This window comes from Antechinus flavipes, chromosome 1, assembly GCF_016432865.1.
Source record: "Antechinus flavipes isolate AdamAnt ecotype Samford, QLD, Australia chromosome 1, AdamAnt_v2, whole genome shotgun sequence".
NCBI lineage: Eukaryota > Metazoa > Chordata > Mammalia > Dasyuromorphia > Dasyuridae > Antechinus > Antechinus flavipes.
The window spans coordinates 343976695-343996272 of record NC_067398.1 but is presented as its reverse complement, the minus strand read 5'-3'; the positions used below and the strand labels follow the sequence as shown (position 1 = coordinate 343996272).

The window sequence follows — 19578 nt, the reverse complement described above, 5'->3', positions numbered from 1 at the left end:
TAGTTAAGGCTCTTCTTACAAATAAGAATTATGTTTTATAGCAAATATAAAAACTTCTTATATTAAAAAGTGCCAACTCTTCGGTGCATTATATATGTATATGTGTGTCATATACATATGTATTCATATATAGTATATACAGGCACTATCTGTGCACATATATATGTAGGGAGGGGGCAGCTAGATGGTACAATGGTAAGAAATACTGCATCTGAAACCAGGAAGACCTATTGTTTTAAATACTTACAAGCTGTGTGACCCTGTGCAAGTTACTTAACTCGATTTGCCTCAGTTTTCTCATCTATAAAGTGGCCTGGAGAAAGAAATACCAGTCACTGCAGTTCTTTGCCAAGAAAACCCAAATTAGGGTCACAAAGAGTCAGATGCCATTGAAATGATTGAACAACAATCTTTTTGTATATATGTGTGTACATATATGCAGAATGTATATTTGTATATATGCATGTATGCATACGTGCCAATTTTCCTGATGAAACCCAAATTTTGTTTTAAAATGTATCTTTGCACTCTTCTGTTGTCATTGAAATGAAGTGAAGACAAATTTATCTTTTTTTTTTTTTCTTTCACCTCCCATTCCCCTCCCAGAGGCGTGTCTAGTAATGATTTCTCTGCTTTGGAGGCTTTATGTAAGAAAATCATTAAAGAGAAACAGTTATTTGAAAGACTGGAAGTTAAGAAAGAAACTTTGCTTGAAATGTTTAAGGTAAGTTGTACTTAGTTCAGAAAGACATATGTCTGAAGAGGTTTCACTGTTTAATTTAGCTACATTACATCACATATTTATCTTCATTTAGTATTAGGGATTGTCTATCTGATATTTAGTGTACTAAGTTAAAGATTGTTAATGAAACTTCTTGGGTATTTTAATAATGTGAACTTTTATACGTAAGACATTTCTATACTAAATTGATTATGGGTTATTCTTGAATTAATGTTATAGTGGCATAGTAAGCATTTATTGAATTTAAATGAATCTAATGTATCTATTATCACAAGAGAACATGCAAAAATAAGAATAAGATAGAACTTGCCTTCAAGAAACTTATATTCTGTTCTAGAGAAACGGTGATGCAAGGATATGACAAGGCAACAGAAAGTAAATACAAGTTAATATCAGGAAGGAGAGAGCATTCCCAACCTGGAGGTAATGGGAGAGGCTTTAAACAGTAGCTGACATTTGATCTAAGTTCTGAAAGAGGATGAGGATTCTGAAAGCCAGAGATGAGAAAGGAAAGCATTCCAGGAGTGGGGACAGTTTGCAGAAATAATGTATGATACAGAGCTGAAAATTTAGGTGTGTCATATTCATTTCTAATTTTCTATCTTTTTAGTACAATAAATTCAAATGTCGGATCTTGAATGAAAAAGTGAATACTCCAACTACTACAGTCTATAGGTGAGCTATTACAGTATAGTGTCTTATAATAATAATATAATAGGAATTCATAGTGTACTGAAGTCCATCTATTTAAAATTTTGTACAATTTGCTTTCATTTCTTTTAGGTGTGGTCCCTTAATAGATCTGTGCAGAGGTCCTCATGTAAGACATACTGGCAAGATTAAGACTTTGAAAATTCATAAAGTAAGTCTGTATAATCTCAAAATGCCTATTTAAAAATATTTTTTATTTAGAAGCCATTCCTAATCTTAATGTAAGAAACAAAATATCTTACCAAGAACTCTACTGACAGATGAATGCAGGAAAGATTTATTTTACATTGTTACAAAAATGGGTGCCTAAGCTAGTAGACATACCTTTAAAATTTCAAAGGCAGCATTTCATTTCCTATCCTGAAGCACAAGACCCTCCTCTGATTCCCCATTAATTGGATATACAGAAGTTATAGGCCATGAATGTCTATCCTTCATTACATAGTTAGTTCCTGCCCCCAACAAGCTTACATTCTTTTTGGGGGGAAGATAATCTCTACCCTTGATTATTCTTCGATGTCCTTGTGGGTTTTAGTTTTCTGATTTGTTTCATTTCTCTTATTTAATTTTCATAACTGGAAATCAAATAAATGTCCATCTGTTTTTCACTACGTTTCAGTATTCTTAGAATGCTTATTATGGGTTTTCTTACTGTCTTCCCTCGTGTTTAATTCATTTTTATTTATATTTTTATGCATATTATTGATGATCTTTTGTGTTTTTCTCTCATTCCAGTTTTATTTCTATAGAATAATAATTTGAAACTTTCTTACGACTTTTTCCTCATCTCAAGTGATCTCAAAGAAATATTTAGAAATTCTTAGAGAATTCTTAAATCAGATTTTCCAGTCTGCTCTAATGCAAACATTAAAATCATATTAACTATTTCTTTTTCATAACTTTGAAATCTTATGAAAAGTTAGTTGTTATTGTGTTTAGACAATAAATAAAAGACAGCAAGCACCCTATTAGAAAGTATGTCAATATGATTTCATGACTGCAAAAAAAAATTGATTTATTTACTACAATGGTGTAATCTGACTTAAGTAATGGCTAATTTAATTCATATTCAAATTCTCTTTTGAATGAAATACCCTTTTTTTATTATTTACTATTATTTAAATACCATATGGATTAACTGCCATGAAAATAAGATTTGAATTATATGAAAGTTATTTGTATATTAATGCCAGGTATTTTCCCTCTAATCTAACTTAACAATTGTATGTAAGGTAAGGTTATAGTAACAATATTCAGCATGTAAGTAGATTTTTAAACAAAAGCTAATTTTTTAGATGGATGAGAAGCTGGGTACTAGGTACTGTGGGAGAAAAGCAATGGTCACACTGGAGCTGGATGAATGTCCTACTTCCCCTGTTAATGTTTTCTCTGGTTTTGTTAGAACAAAGATGATCAGAATGACTTAATAGACAGATGACAAATAATAATACTCTGATAGCTGTTTCCTGTTCAGTGAAGTGAATGGTGACGTACGTGAGTTTATAATGACTGCAGTGATTATAAGGTGTTGACAAATAGGCTAATTTCATTCCAGCAGCCATTTGTTAAATGATTATTATATCACTAATTCTTATTTGCAGAATTCATCTACATATTGGGAAGGCAAAGCTGATATGGAAACTCTTCAAAGAGTTTATGGCATTTCATTCCCAGACCCTAAAATGTTGAAAGAATGGGAGAAATTCCAAGAGGAAGCAAAAAATAGAGATCACAGAAAAATTGGCCGGGTAAGTTAAATATCTAATATTATGTATTGATAATTAATGAAATGCCTTAATTAGATATACTCTTGAAGTATTTTATTTTCATTTGGAATAGTATCAAATTTCATATAACCCTAATCATCAATCAGTGTTAATAAAAAAAATTGGTGCTTTCTACTAAAGTAATACCATGTCTGATACATACTCATGCTCATAGTGGTATACACTAATTTTGCTACATTTGACTACTAACTCCTGTGATATAATCCCATAAATCTGCTCTTAAGAATATCTGTACCATAAAGGAATGTTCAGGATAGGATGCTTTCTACCTTGTTTCTGATCATTTTTACTTTGATAAAATTCTAATAGCTTCAGTTTCTAAGAAATGCCAGTCCCTTCAAGCTGTGCTGATAATCCAGTAGAACTGAAATAATAAATGATGGAGAATGGATGGCACCTTTTCTCTTTGTTTTATTATGCACACAAGTAGATGTCTCAGTGGCTTGAGTAATACCAGAGATTTGTACCCTAAACTATTTCAGCAAAGGAAATTAAAATAGTATTCCCAAACCCTTTCTTCTTTGTCACCATGAGAATTCCTGGGTGAATTCTTGGGCTTAGAGCATTCCAGGCAGATGGAATCAGACTTCTATTCTAACAGTGTTCCAGCATCTCCCTTGGGATGAAGGTAACCATTGTATGCCCCTTGAAGCCCTCCTTAGACATGTAAGATAAAAAGAGTTTGAAACAAACAACATCTGGACCCTTTCCCAAATCCATAGAAAACTGCTGATATGATTAAATGTTGGTTATATTGAGTTAATAGTTAGTTGAGCTAAAATACTGAATCTGTTCTAACCAGATCTAAGGTAGTATTATTATTGAAAGAATTGTTAACAGATACTTAAGTGAGAAGCAGCCTTATATAGTGGATGGTGTGTTAGTGATGGAGATGCGAAGGTCTGGAGCTAACTGTACGACCATGAACAAGTCATTGAATTTCTCTGTGCCTCAGGCAACTGTCTAAAACTACAAGTTATAGGTGAAATTCATTTTGTCTTAATAAAAGATGTTCTTGCCCTCAAGAAGTCACAAGTCTTTCATGCATTATTCTGCAAGTACTGGTTGTGCCCTGGGCTAAGATACCCAACTGGTCAGTAAAGAAACTTGATTGATTGATTGTGTCACAGGCGGGATCTTCTGCCACCTCACCTTGCCTACCAAAAATTCCTGCTGCCTTCAGGCCAGCCCATAGCCATGACCTCCTTATTGTGGGACATTTAAAATAGGGAGTCATGAACTTTGAGACATGGAAAGCAACTCCTTTACCTCTTTTATTGTAGTTTGTAGGTGGCCACCCCCATCTCCTGACCAAGAAGTTCAGTGTAGCTCTTCATATCCCTTGAATATTCCCTCTTTTAAGGGGAATAAGAAACAATTCTGTCTCATGAAAAGGTTAGGTATCCCTATTCAGGGGAGTAGAATAGGAGAGACCAGAAGGGATTTTGTCTGCATTTTCTTATGTTAAAAATCAGCTTAAAAAAAAAAAAATCAATGAATATCCTTTGAGGGACTTCATTTGTAGCCCAAGAAGTTAATTTGGCCTTCAGCTAAAGTTTTGACATATCTCTATGCTTTTGGAAGGTCGTTAGTATGGAACCAGGACAAAATTTTTAAAATGTACCAGAACATTACTACTTGACTGCTCACCCGGACTTCACTGCTATCTCCAGAAATTCATCTTCTTGCAAAATTATATCAGCTCTGAAATTTTCTTCCTCAGTACTCTCACTCTTGATTGAAGAGAGTGGAAGGTACATATGAAAGGACTCATCCTAGATTCTCTGTTTGAGGAGGGTCTCAGGAGAGATCATCATATGGCCCTGGCCAGCCCTTCACTATCACCACCTACTACCCCTCTCCTGTTTACCCCTCTCCTGTTTAGCTCATTATTAGACTTTGAGGGTAGATGGTGACTTTTGCTTTTCTTTGCATCTCCAGCTGAGCACAATGTTTGTCACATCATAAGTATTTAATGTTTATTGATTGATTTATCAGATAATATACAGGATTTGGAGGCAGGAAGGTCTGCGTTAAAATATTGCCTTGACTCTAGTTATACCCATGGATATGTCTGTCTTCTCATCAGTATTTGAGATAATAATATCTTAAAATAATAACAACTTATAAAATAACTTGTAAAATTGTTGTGAGGCTTAGATGAAATAGTTTATTTAAGATACTTGACAAATTTTAAAGTGTTACATAAACATTGATGAAGTTGATAATTATTATGGTTATATATTTTGGACGTTCTCCTTTTCTTCTCTTACCTAGGATCAGGAACTCTATTTCTTCCATGAACTCAGTCCTGGAAGTTGCTTTTTCCTGCCAAAGGGAGCCTACATCTATAATACACTTGTTGAATTCATTAGGGTAAATAATCTTCTTTTATTATGTTGTTCCCAAGCCTTTCCAAATACACAATCTAAATTTCAAGGGGGGGAGGAATTAATTTTGATTTTGGTGGGTAGATAAAACTGCTTGTTTGTGAATTTGTTTTTTCATGCTATAAAGTTTTTTTTAAGTCTTTTGATATTAATATATATTGATAACCATTATATTAAAAGGCAGTGCATATATATATATACACATGAATAAAGTCACTAAAATTGATGTGTGATCTAGAGACATTTATCTGGTCTTGTATTTTTTTTGTCACACTCATCTCAAAGTTCTCTTAGTATGTTGTTTACTTTGACTTAGTTTAGTTTAGTTTTTAAAATAATGATGTAATTGTTTTTCTAGTCCATTATTTTTAGGATCTTGATTTTATTTTGGGTGTTTGCTTTTTCAGAGTGAGTATAGGAAAAGGGGATTCCAGGAAGTCGTCACCCCAAATATCTATAATAGCAAACTCTGGCTGACTTCAGGACACTGGCAGCACTACAGTGAAAACATGTTCTCTTTTGAAGTTGAAAAGGAGATATTTGCTCTGAAGCCCATGAACTGCCCAGGACACTGGTATATAGCTTGCTTTGAGATTCTAGTAAAATATTATCAAGTGTTATAATTAAATTGAATTTGTTTTCTCTTTCTGGAAAGATTTTCTGTTTAAGATATATTCCATGTTTTTCTGGGGAATTTGGTTTAAGTGTATTATATTTTTTTCTGACTTGGACCCAAGGATCTGGAAATACTGACCTTCAGGAAAGATATGTAAAAACTCCATGGATGTTGGGAAGATGCTTGAATATATATGCTCTTATTAAAGTATTATTTTTTTTTCTACCTACATGTTGTGGAGGAAGGATTGCTTGACCATAGGGGTGAGGAGTGTTGTGGATCTAAGAAATTCAAAGTCAGGCTGTTCTTTTCTCAATTCTACAAGCATTTATTAAGTACCTGTTTTTTATGATGGCATAGGTATACAAAGATAAAAATGGCCTTCCAGGTAGTTTCTCAAACAGGAAATTAAGTCACAAAAGCAATTAAGGAAAACCTGAACTATATTTGTAGGAATCGGATGGGGTTACTCATTTTTCTAGGTTTCTTCATGATATTTGCAGTTCATCCACTCTAAACAAAGATAAATTTTCTTTGAATTCCAAATTCTTTCCTTCTCTCCAGGTGTTCTCTTATCCATTGAGAAGGCAGGCAATATGATGCCTATTATATACGTAAAGTTATGCAAAACATGTTAAACAAACATTAAAGCTTTTGGAGAGGAATGTGGGGAGGAATCATCCCCAGACTGGTTCTAACAATGGGAGGGCCATCTGTGGAGCTGCTGGACTGTTGAAATTTTAAAAGAAAAATATAAAGATTCGTAATGAGTGATCCTAAAGACCTGCCTTCATAGCAGCCTTCATAGATAGAAATTTGGTTAGAATCTCAGAGACCATTTAGGTATAGATTGATTTGCACGAGATTTATGAAGAGTGACAGAAACTTGATTTAATCTTAAATCATGTCACTATAGAGCTAGCAGGTTTTTAAGTGGCCTAGCTTAACCTCCTCAGATTTCTGCAAAGAAATTACTCATTGTCTAGAGCTGATTGTTTCAAAATGTATTCTCTAGTTTTATTTATATAAAGCCCTTAAATAATCTATTCATGAATAAAGTCAGGAACCCAAAATTTGAGAGATGTTACTTCTACTTTGAAATAAGATTTTCTCTTAATTTTCTGTGGGAATCTATTGCACTATAATCAGTGGTTCTCAAGAGTGATCTGGGGACTTGTAGAGGACCTTCACACCCCTTCAAGGGGGATCACAAGGTCAAAATTGTTTTCATACTACTATGGTAAGTATGGATAGATATAACCTTATTAAGAAAAGGTGTCTGGGACTGGGGAAAAGGGGCAAGTTCTTCAATTTTTAAGTGTTAAAGGGATCCTGAAACCAAAGAATTTTGAGAACCACAGTTGTAATATTTTGCCATTATCATTAAACTAATTGACTGTTTGGAGACTTAAATATCTGTATTCTCATACCTTTCCTTTTATTTCCAAACATAGTCTTATGTTTGATCACCGTCCCAGATCTTGGAGGGAGTTACCTCTACGAATAGCTGACTTTGGGGTACTTCATCGGAATGAACTGTCAGGAGCTCTTACAGGGCTCACAAGAGTACGGAGATTCCAGCAAGATGATGCTCACATATTCTGTACCATGGAGCAGGTACTAACTAGATCCTGTGAAATCCAATTTAAAATGCCAGAATTCAAGTAATAACAAGTAATCAACACATTTTTCAATTTTTTTTTGCTAAACAAAACAAAGATTGAAGAGGAGATAAAAAATTGTTTGGACTTCTTGCGTACAGTGTATGATGTGTTTGGATTTTCTTTTAAATTGAACCTTTCAACTCGCCCAGAAAAATTCCTTGGAGATATTGAAATATGGAATCAAGCTGAAAAGGTATTTTTATTTTATTGAAAAGTTATTCGAATTGAATTGGAATTGAATCTGAGAATATTTGAGCTAAAGCAAGAGGCTGGTGAGGGTGTTGATGTTGTCATTGGTGATAACCCACACATTGCAGAGAATTGTTATCATTTCTGCCTGGTTCATTGATTTTATTTTTTTTTTAAAAAGAAAAGATTATTATTCTAAAAACATTCAAGTTGTATTTACTGGGAAAGGTAGTATAGGAAGGGGTCGGAAATACTATCTTAAGTTTTAAACTAGAATTGAAGTTAGTGATTCATATTTCTGTTTTAACCTGTTTTGTTATCTTTAGCAACTTGAAATTAGCCTTAATGAATTTGGTGAGAAGTGGGAGTTAAACCCTGGGGATGGAGCATTCTACGGACCAAAGGTTAGTACCCAAGTATATTAATTAATGTAGATGCAGGGAAGGGATAATTAAAAGTCTCAGAAAATCTTGGCTTTTCTCTGATGTAACATTCTTGATAATTTTATTCAATGAAAGCTGCTTCTTTCTCCTTCAGTTTTTCATAACCGGATTAGTAAGAGGCACTGAGCATAATCTGTATCCTGCTGTCACTTTTGAAGTATTTTTCTTTTATACTACTAAGACTTTGTTTCAATTTTCCCTGGTAAAATATTTCTAAAATATATTACATACAGAAAAAGAATAAATAGTTATGTCATCAGGAATAGAAGGATGTGAGCTTTTCACACAAAGAGAATGAGGGACAATCAATGGATAGTGTTTCTCTTCTTCCTCTAGGACTGGATTTAAATTTCTCTTTAGCTTTTAAAGATCGTCACAACCTGGCCCCACTCAATTTCCAGCTTCATTGCACATTAATTTCTCTCTGCCACAGTTTGTATTCTTGACAAGTATTTCTTTACATTCATATTTTCTCAGTTTTTAACAAAAGTTTTTTTTTTCTTTCTCTTTTAACCATCCAACTAGTCATATATAAGTTATCACCCTCTATCCTTTACATTGCAATTTAATCCCCCACCCCTTTTTTCACAGTTCATTTTCTTTGTACAACAAAATCTGCTTATCTGAAAACTGTTTGCACACATATTTTAGCAGTTTTTATTAAGCCAAAATTTGTTTTCCATTCTTTTGGGTACCAACATGTTTCTATTAAAGAGGCAATAGCATCCATCCTTTACCATTTGATCTGATACATTTTCTTTAGGTAAGAGTTAATTTTTATGGCTGTATATTAAAGATCAGTAAAAAGAACACTATCTTGCATAACATATTGGGGAGGCACTGGTTGTTGGGATCAGGAAAAGAAATAATACCTTCATGTGGAAGGTGATGCTTGAGCTTTGTCTTGACTAAAGAAAGGCATTCTTTGAGGCTGAGGTAAAGAGAAAATACATCTCAAACATGGAGGATGGCAAAAGTGTAGAGATGGGAGGTGGATTGTCACATGGGAGGAACACAGCTAAGGCCGATTTGGCTACATTAAAAAGTACTACAGGAAAGAAATGTCCAGTGAGGTAGAAAGATAAGTTAGGGTCAGGTTGTAAAGGATCTTGCCAATTAAGCACCAGATCCAATGTTCTTTTTTTCGGTCACTCTGGAAGTTCCAGATTTTGGAATATTTGACAGCTGGCCCTACCCTCTGCTTTCCCTTCTGAAAGTTGGTTTTTTTGACTCTTCTAGTTCTGGCTTCCTTTCATAGCTAATCCCATAAATGGAAGTATTATAGAAATCCTAGCCCTTGGCCATCTCTCTCTCTCTCTCTCTCTCTCTCTCTGTCTCCTCTCCTTTTCTCTCTCTTTCCCTTTCTCCTTCTCTCCCCTTCTCCCTCTCTTCCCCAGATATCCACTTTTATTTGCTCCCATGACTTCAAGTGCCTCTCCCTGATATTTGCTTCCAAATCCATATCTTTAGTCCTCAACTTCTCCATATTTGAATTTTCATCTACCTACTACATATTTTTCCCTAGCTATTCTCTCTCCCTGTATGTTGAAGTTTAACATATCCAAGACAAACATCTCTTCTTTTCCTTTCTAAACTTGTTCTTGATAATTCAGTTAAATTAATGGATCTCAGCAATCCCTTACCTCAGTGCCCTCATTTTACAGAGAGATTAAATGACATGACTCTGATTTGTTTCTTGTATACAGTAGGCACTACTTTAATGTTCATCCAGTGAATGACACACTATGATCTCAATCACCTATTTTCAAAATTTCAAATTTTTTTTTTATTCCTCCTCTTCCTCCTTCATCTCTTATATTGAATCTGCTGTCCTGCCCCTCTTCCATTCCTACTGCTAGCACTTTAATTCAGGCTCTTGTTCTCTCTTCTCTTCATTATTGTGTTACCTCCTTTCTGTTACTTGCACAAGACATTCCATTTCCTGATACAGGCTAACCTTCTGGGACTAACCTTCCCTTCTCATTTTTGACTTTCTCTGGTTTTCTTTATATACAAACTAAAGTCTTACACTCTGCAAGAAACCTTCCTTGACATTAATGTTTTCTTTCTAACGTTCTCTCCTGTTTTTGTGTGATTGTAGTTTCTTTCATTAGGCTTTTTATCCTCACTGCTCAGCATTGTACCTGACATATTAGGTTCCTAATGCAGATTGACTGACTGACCATTTATTTGTGTTCTATCCCCACCTGGGACAATTGTCATTCCTGACATTGATGACTGTTCACATTCCCTCTTTATGTCTTCTGGGATGGAATCTAAACTCTTAGCCTATGGTCCAGACTATTGACAAATTCAGTGCACTTTGTATAGATTATCTTTTCCCATTCTTCACACTTATTTTTTTATATTTCATCCACACCCAGCTATTCATCATTCTAAAAGCATGTCCAGCCTCGAAGTCCTTTTTCAAATAGCACTTCCTCAGTAAAACCACCTCTATTATCCCTTTCTTCATACTCCCTTCATTCTCCTCAGCCCTACCTGAGGGGTGTACATAGGCGACAAATGATTTCTCTCTTTCTGAACATTCATAGCCTTTCAATTGTATCAGATAGGCAATGTATGAAAAAAATCTGTTCACATTCAGCCTCCAACAGATCTAATTACTATGTGACTTTGCCTGAATCACTTTAAACTCTTAGAATGTCATTTTCCTCAGTAATAATTCATGTAGAACTTGCTCTGCCAAGCTGTTAGCAATCTCAGAGGAGACAATTTATATAAATTAATTGCACTTTTTAAATGTCTGCTAATTTTGTTTGTATTATCTTTCTTGCACTTAGCTTATTTTAATTAGTTATTTGTGTGTAATACGCGTTTAATTTAATTGTTACTCAATTTTGATTAAAGATATTGACAACAAAATTTCATTTTACCATTCTTTATTACTATAGAGATTATTTCAGTGAATTTGATCTTTCTTAGATTGACATTCAGATTAAAGATGCTATTGGTCGATACCATCAGTGTGCAACAATTCAACTAGATTTTCAACTGCCAGTTAGATTTAATCTTACTTATGTAAGGTGAGTGCACATCTACATCTTTTCCAGGTGAGTCTTTTATTTAAAAAGGAATATTTAAAGGCTCCTCCAAGAAAGTGCTCCTCTGATGCTTTTATTGTATCATAGTTATAACTCATCTACTTTTTGGAAACTGATGTAAATAAAAATTAACTCTGTGGGCCTAACGAAGCTAGAAAGATTTGGGGTTTGGGCCCCGTTCTGCACTTTCTGTCTGTTGTCCTAGGGATTTGTCTAGTTAAATGTGGAGATTCATACTATTGGGTTGACAAAAAAGTGTGACTTTTTTTTAGCTATAGCAATTCTCAACAGCTGTCTACCAAATTACATATGGGTCGTGATCCATGCCAGTGGTGGAAAAACCTACATCAAAGAATAAGACATATTTAAAGCTAAATATTTACTCTGGAATAAGCAAAAATATGTTGTTGTTGTTGTTTTTTTCTTTAGTCATGATGGTGATGATAAAAAAAGGCCAGTAATTATTCATAGAGCCATTTTAGGATCTGTGGAAAGAATGATTGCTATTCTAACTGAAAACTATGGAGGCAAATGGTAAGAAAGAAACAAGTTTTTTAAAAAATATAATGCCTACACAAATTGTTAGACTTGGTTAATGTGTTTATTGGTTTTGCTAAACTGTTGTTTGTTTTGTTTTTTCCTTTATTTGTTGTAAGGAATGACCCTTTGAGTAGGGGTGGTAAAGGAATATATTGGGAAATGGAGGTGAGATACAAATAAAGGATAGCAGTAAAAATTAGGAATGTAAGCTTTCTGAGGACAGAATATTTTAATTTTGTCTTTGTCTCCCTGGCCTAGGAACACAAAGACAAAACTTGTGCTAGGTTTGTAACCTAGCTTGGGACTGTGCATATGTTAGGCATTTGATGAATGAGGATGGCAAAGGGGGGAAATGGTAGTATCTAGATAGTGTTGCCAAGTGAATCTGTGATTTCATTTGGTATAGGGAACTTCCTGGGGAAGAAACTTCTCTACTAATGCAAATCAGCACCTTCTCAGTAACAAAAGAGAATTGTCTCGACCAGGACTTCTTAAATGTTGTCTACTTGTCACCATTTTTTGCCCCAAAAATTTTTATGTGACTCCAGGTATATAAGTATATAAAATAGATCTACAAATCAAACATTTACTGATAATAAATCATAATTTTATTACCCCCTCCCCCCACCATCACCCCCATTTTCACTTAAAGGACTCCATATGGAATCACAAACCATAATTGAAGAAGCTAGGGCCTAGAGGACCAAGAAGTTACTGGATTTGCCCAGGGATATATAACCAGTGTGTGTCAGAGAAGGAACTTGAAGCTAAGTCTTAGTGATTTCAAGGCCTTCGTCCTGTCTACCATGCCATGTGATTTCATCTGAATATGTAAAATAGTCAAAGGAATATCTTTTATTTATTTCATTTCAGTTAAAATGTCAGTGAATGATAGTTTATTCCAAATCACTTTTTAAAACTTGGTCATCATTGTGAATAGAATTCTATTCAGATATTACTTGAGTATTGTTAAAAACAGATAAAAGAATTTTACCATTGTTACTAGTAACTAGTATGCCTAACATTTTTTCTTCCATAGGCCTTTCTGGCTGTCTCCTCGGCAAGTAATGGTGGTACCAGTGGGACCAACATGTGATGGATATGCCCAAAAGGTGATCCATAAAGTTTGGGAGCTTAAACTTTATAGCTAACTTTCTTCTTTTTAGGTTTTTGCAAACTATTTGTAGATTTTTTTTTTCTCTCAAGTTGCCTATATCAAAGAGAAATGTGATTCTCGCAGTCATCAGTATGCCCTGGCAAATTATATTCATTTTTTAACTTTGAGGAACATAATTACTGCATGGTCAGAAGCAAGATTTATACAGCTGTAGATTTTAAAAGTATTGTAAACAAATTTAAAAACAGATTGCTATGTTAAAAATATTTTTATTTTTCTTTAAAATGTCCTTGAGCCTTTTGAAAACATAGTAGACAAAAACTAGGAAAGCATTTTGCAAATTTATGTTTCATCCAGCTGTTGTCCTTTAGTTTAGTTTGGTTACCTGAGGCTTTGGCCCTTGGAGTAATTTCATCTGAAATTTTTGACTTTTCTTATCACCCTTATATGAATATTAAAATTCATTTAAATTGAGAAATAACTTTTTTTAGCCTGTGGTTTAAAACAGTACCTATTATGAATTGGATTCTTTAACATTAGGGTAGATGACTAAATTTTATCAAATTTCCTTTTATTGACATGTATAATTTGAAGGGTACATTTTATGAATGCGTGTAAGTCAGGCATTTGGAAGCAGAACTGAGATCCACTAGAACTTTGTAAAGTAACTGAAAACTGGTGGTCAGTCTTGTGATGATCTTCTCCATACTTGTGAGAGATTGGTTCCCAGATGGCAGACATCTAGTTCAAACCTCGGCCTAGACATAATCTTTCCATCTTCGATGTAGGACTTATTAAAACTTTTATCCCAAAACCTCATCCTTCAAGAACTGAGGGCCACATTTCAAGGTCCTTGGACTACAAGTAGCCTTTGAAGTAGGGCTTTAATAGATTATCATTATTAGTTGTAATAGTGTGGTAATAAAGATAAGTTTCCAAGTTTCAACTGTGTATTAATTAAATTTAGTGAGTATTCACTGAGTGACTGTTCTGTACAATACATATCCTCCATTTGCTTTCTTTGCATAACCTGTAGGGGGCAAGTATTCTTCAAAGTACAGGATAGATACTTCTGGGTACCAGGAATCTTTAAATCTCTTTATTTGCTTTAGAAGAGAACATTGCCACTTTTTCAAGTTAGTCTCTCTTCATGTATTCTGAATTGGAGAATCTTAGTTGATCCTTGGAAAGCAAGAGCTACAGATTTGGATTTCTCTGCTTTGTAATCGCATGTGAAGGGCTTTTGTAAATTGGATCTGCTGATGCAGTGTATAACCAATTATTAACTTCTATGTATTACAGATCAAAATCTTGAGCCTGATTGTTTTTGACTAGCATGGCATAAATAAATTAATTCCCATGTGAACTTGATCTTTGAAAAAGTCAACATTTCTCATACTTTGAAGTTCATGTTTACTTAAAATAAGAAAGAACGCCTCACTGAAGATTACTCTTTGGAACTGTTAAATTTAACCACTAGTTGTCTTAGAATTTATTTCATAGAGGTTTTGGTTTTTGTTTTTCCTAGAGGCAAATCTGTGGATTCTTTTGACACTTTGTTTTCCATATTCAGAAATTCTAGGCAGTTTTTTTGGTAGTGTTTCTTAGATTATGATATTCAGACTTTTTTATTTGTGTTCTTGGAGACATATAATTTTTAAATTGTTTCTCTACATTCTGTTTTCAACATCATATATTCTGCTATTGTGAAAATCATGTTTTCTTTTCATGTCAAGCAGGGCTTTTAGCTTCTTTCCTACATAGTCCTTCACTTTTGTGTAATCACATTCCCAGTTTTTGTTTGTTTGTTTGTTTTAATAGTAAATTTTGTCACAATGGATTCAAATTTTCCTGTTCTGCCAATTATTTCAATCATGCAGATCATTAATTATGCTTTCATAATTCTTGTTGCTCTCAAATTAGTACATTTCACTAGTGGTTCTTTAATGTCTTCTGCTTCATTGACTTGTCTTGTCCTCCATTATTTGTTCATGGATGTCTAGACTCATTTAGCTGATCTGGAGGCCATACTCCTTTTTGTTAATTACTATCTTCCCTATTGATTGATATGCTTATGTTTAAGGACTTTAATTGAATTTTCTTTCTCCTGTGAGCTTTGTTAATTTTGGTCTTTTCCCTAGTATTCCTTTTATTCACTTTATAATATCTTTCTTTTTGATTGTGCCTTCCCTGTGCGGTGGGTCTCAAAGCCATCTCTAGTTCATCCTTCCTTTGCTGGGTAATTCACATTTCACCAGCCTCATTTTCTGTATTCTGTGATTTCTGGAGGACAGAATTGATCTCTGCTGGCCTCTTAACCTCTTGCAGAGGAATGTTAGAGCACAGAGTGCTACAGTCCCAGCTAGAGCAGATTTTTGCTTTTTAAATTTTCCAAGTTGCTGTGGAAGGTAGAAAGGATAATCAATGAGTGCTGTTATATAAGTATTATGTTATCCTACATTGGTTTCTGTAATACGATAATTGGGTTCTGTAATATAATACTGTGATTCTGTAAAGAGTGCTGAGTGTTTTGGGTGCTGAGAATTTGCCTTCTCTGCTGTTAGTTCATCAGATTTTACCTTTTTTTTTTTTTTTTTTTTAAACCAGATTTTACCCATTCTTAGTGTCTTATCTCATGTGCACAATTCCTTTTGAAGACATTTTAGAGGCCATGAAAATCAGAGAAAATAGTCAGTTCTTCATCTTGTTGGTCATATGACCCAGAAGTTTCCCAAAGCATGATTTAGTTGGAGTTTCTCACTTTTAAATGGTAGAAAACATTGTGAAATAGTTGTATTTAAAGTGCTTCCTTCAAAGTAACTGTAGTGTTTCACTTGTTGTATAGGTAGAAATATTGGTGCTAGCCAAGTGTACTAATTTATTGTACAATTAAGGAAAAAAAAAACTTATCAAAAACTTGATTGATATTTTGTTGGGAGATAAAGGTAAACTAGTATGATTAAACTGGTGTGCTAATGGCAAGGACAAGTGATGGCGTTAAAAGAGCCTGTTAGAAAGTGGGTTCCAGAATGATGATTTCTGTAATACATTAGCTCACAAGCTTAAAAGTTTCTTTAAAATTGTATTCGAAATTCATTTCACAAAACTTACTGTTGCCTATAACAACAGCAGCTGTTCATTTAATGCTTATCTTGTTTTCAAAGGAAAGTTTGTATTTGTAATGAAAAGAACTGTTTGTAAATATTTCTTTAAACATAGTAATTTAGAATGTGTTCTTCAGGTTCATTTAAATTCCTCTCAGTAATCTCTTTAATTAGATCATTGTGTATATGAGTATAAAGAAAATAATTGGATTAAGAGGCAGTTTTAAGTGCAGTAACTTGCTGCTAGGAAAATTTTATTGATCAATTAGATGATATTCCTTCACCTGATTTAAAATAGAATCTGTTACCATCTTTTAATTGTCCATACTCAGCATTTTTGCTTTTTGTAAAACAATAAAATAAACCAGATAAAAAAGTGTGGCCATAGAGAGTTGACTATGAATAGTTACTGCTGATTATTTTGGTTATTGTGAATCTTCGTAAGGTATTCAATAGAGAAAGCAATCCTATATAAAGAATTAGAATCATTTCATAAATACTAAATGGAAGCTAGTCATAATCTGTTTGTAATCAGTGATACAAATACAAAAAATTTGTACTTTGAATCTCATAAAGTGATCAGTTAATCTAATGACTGCTTTCATTTATAGAGTAAAATATCTTGAGTTATTATTCTCATGGTCTTTAATATCATTTTAATGCAAAATTTTTAAGTGTGTCCTTTAAATATCTTATTATTATTTTCAACATTACCCTCTGGAAGATTCAAGTTAAGGAGGTTAAGGGCCGTCAATGGATTATAAAGTCATAAATCAAAATATGGTTTGAATGTAAAATCTATAAGGATTTATTCTGTCTTATTAGGTCCAGCAACAGTTCCATGATGCTAAATTAATGACTGACATTGATTTGGATCCAGGCTGTACATTGAACAAGAAGATCAGAAATGCACAGCTAGCACAATATAACTTCATTCTAGGTAAAAATGAAAAAAAAAAAAAAAAAAAAGTAAGGGCTATCTCTAGTGCCTTAAAAAACTGGGCTGGACTGAGGCTGAACACCACAAGAGGGTTGGGTGAGCTGATAGAAAAACCAGATCATTTTAAATCAGCTGGTTTGGAGACCCTTATAGTTTTGCTACAGATTTCTGTAATACTGTAATACACATGATATAATGAAATATTTTGATGTATAGAAAGATAACAAAGTTTACATTTTTATATCTTTTCACCCCTTATATTTCTCACTTAACACAGAATATTTCTCTTCTATTTATCATGCTTGAGAATATATATAACTCAATGCGCAGTAGAAGTTTTAATTACATGTAATTCACATTTGCAAGATACTTTAAGGTTATAAAATCCTATTTTTCCACAATAATCCTATGAGTGATATAATATACGTATTATATTGTTCTCCCCTTTTATATGTATGAGAGAACTGTTACAAGGGAAAATGATTTATCTAAGGTCCCATATCTTTGTGATAGAGCCAGTAAAATGTACAGAGTTTGAATGCAAAGATTCATATAATAGTTGATCCTTGGTTATCCTTGGTAAGTCAGTAAGGTACAAATATCAATAACTATATAGTCTTTAATTTCCCTTTAAGGAAGTTATGATTCTTCTAACTATTCTTTCAGATTTGTTCTTGGTCTGGTCTGTCTAATGAAGATGTTTTATGTATTTTAGTTGTTGGTGAAAAAGAAAAAACTAGTGAGACTGTGAATATCCGTACAAGAGATAACAAGGTACATGGAGAACGCACAGTCTCTGAAACAATCGAGAGGTTACAGCAGCTAAAGCAGTCTCGAAGCAAGCAAGCTGAAGAAGAATTTTAACAAAGATTTCCTCTTTTCCTTAGTCTGGCCTCCATGATTGGTTCAGTGTTAAAAAAAACAAAACAAAACAGGTTTTTGTGTTTTTTCCTAAATAACATTAAATTTTTACAGGTTGTATAACCTCAGTTTTTACTGGCTATAGAGGAATATCTTTCTTTGCACTGCCTGCTCCTTAATCTCTGTTTTTGCCATTTTTAGACACTGAATAAATATACTTGAAACATTTGATTAATAAAGCAGAAAAATTGAAAACTGCTTAGATTTCCTAAGTATCTGATCACTGAAAATAAAATGAAGAATGCTTTAAAGTGAAAAGTATTTTGTAACACATGATTAGTCATAATAAATAATAAATTTATTTTTTCCACTTTAATTGAGATTTGAAAATTATGTAGATTAGTGGTAGAAGGTTAAAGAAATAATGAAAAGTTTGATATGTGTCATATCAAATTAAAAGTCCTTTTACAATAACAAATCAGGCAAACAGATGTATAAATGATTTCATTCAATATTAAAATGTATTGTTTTGAAATGTTTGTTACTGTGGTGAAGCAAATAAGCATAAGGAATAAGAACTAAATTTTCATTTTAATAAAAAACAAAATCTTTTTAAAAATTTATTGACATTTATAATTAATGTTGATACTTTTAAACATCCTAAGCCTTAGCCAGAGGTATGTTCTGTAATTTCATGTGTGTACATACACACACACACACATACACACACACACACCACATCCCACAATGAGACATCGGTTTTAACCTGGTCTTTTGTATTTTCAAATTATATGGTTAGTTTGACTTTTTTTTTTCCTAACAGTTTAGTCAGTATTGTCTTACCATATTTTTCCTTGAACCATAGACTACACCTAATTTCAAAAGGTTTTTCTTTTTCATAATTTATTGAACTCTTTTCTAATATGGTTGTCATCAGTTTTCATACTGTCCTGCTTCAGTCACTCTCTCCCAGACTCTCTAATACTATGAAATTTTAGACAAGTTGACGATATAAATACACACTAAGGTATCCTACACCTGGACTATCCATTTCTCTGCCTCCCTTTTCCCCCAAAAAAAACACACACTAAAACTCCTTTGTTCAAATTAAAGTAATATTTACTCGAGTTATTTAATGGATTTTTGTCAGTATTTGAGTTCCTATTTAGGAATTTTTGAAAAATTCTTCAGACTTCTCCAAAGCCAAAGTAAATCTTTTCAAAATGGAAGATGTTAAATGAAAACAAGGAAGGGGAACTCTTGCATTCCTTTAACTTCTACTGTACAAAAGATAATCTCAGATCTAGCTGAATACCTTTACAAAACAACAAAAATTAAAGCAAAATACTGTTGGAATCTTTACAAATTGTTAAGTCATTAGAGTTGATAGACGATAATTATCTAATTTA

The 19578-nt window shown here is 33.3% G+C and overlaps 1 protein-coding gene across 2 annotated transcripts in view; it reads left to right on the top strand.

The window, feature by feature from the left end:
• TARS1 (threonyl-tRNA synthetase 1) overlaps window positions 1-18788 on the top strand; it is a 40588-nt gene extending 21800 nt beyond the window's left edge. For both annotated transcript variants that reach the window (XM_051969535.1, XM_051969534.1), the window contains 14 exons: window positions 607-724; window positions 1353-1417; window positions 1526-1604; window positions 3055-3201; window positions 5518-5616; window positions 6038-6204; window positions 7701-7863; window positions 7966-8103; window positions 8426-8503; window positions 11489-11589; window positions 12037-12141; window positions 13187-13259; window positions 17194-17308; window positions 18024-18788. In XM_051969535.1, coding sequence (XP_051825495.1) covers window positions 607-724; window positions 1353-1417; window positions 1526-1604; window positions 3055-3201; window positions 5518-5616; window positions 6038-6204; window positions 7701-7863; window positions 7966-8103; window positions 8426-8503; window positions 11489-11589; window positions 12037-12141; window positions 13187-13259; window positions 17194-17308; window positions 18024-18172 — 1597 coding nt within the window. In that variant the 3' untranslated portion in view covers window positions 18173-18788. The remainder of the gene's footprint in view (window positions 1-606; window positions 725-1352; window positions 1418-1525; window positions 1605-3054; window positions 3202-5517; window positions 5617-6037; window positions 6205-7700; window positions 7864-7965; window positions 8104-8425; window positions 8504-11488; window positions 11590-12036; window positions 12142-13186; window positions 13260-17193; window positions 17309-18023) is intronic.
• Window positions 18789-19578: the final 790 nt, after the last annotated feature.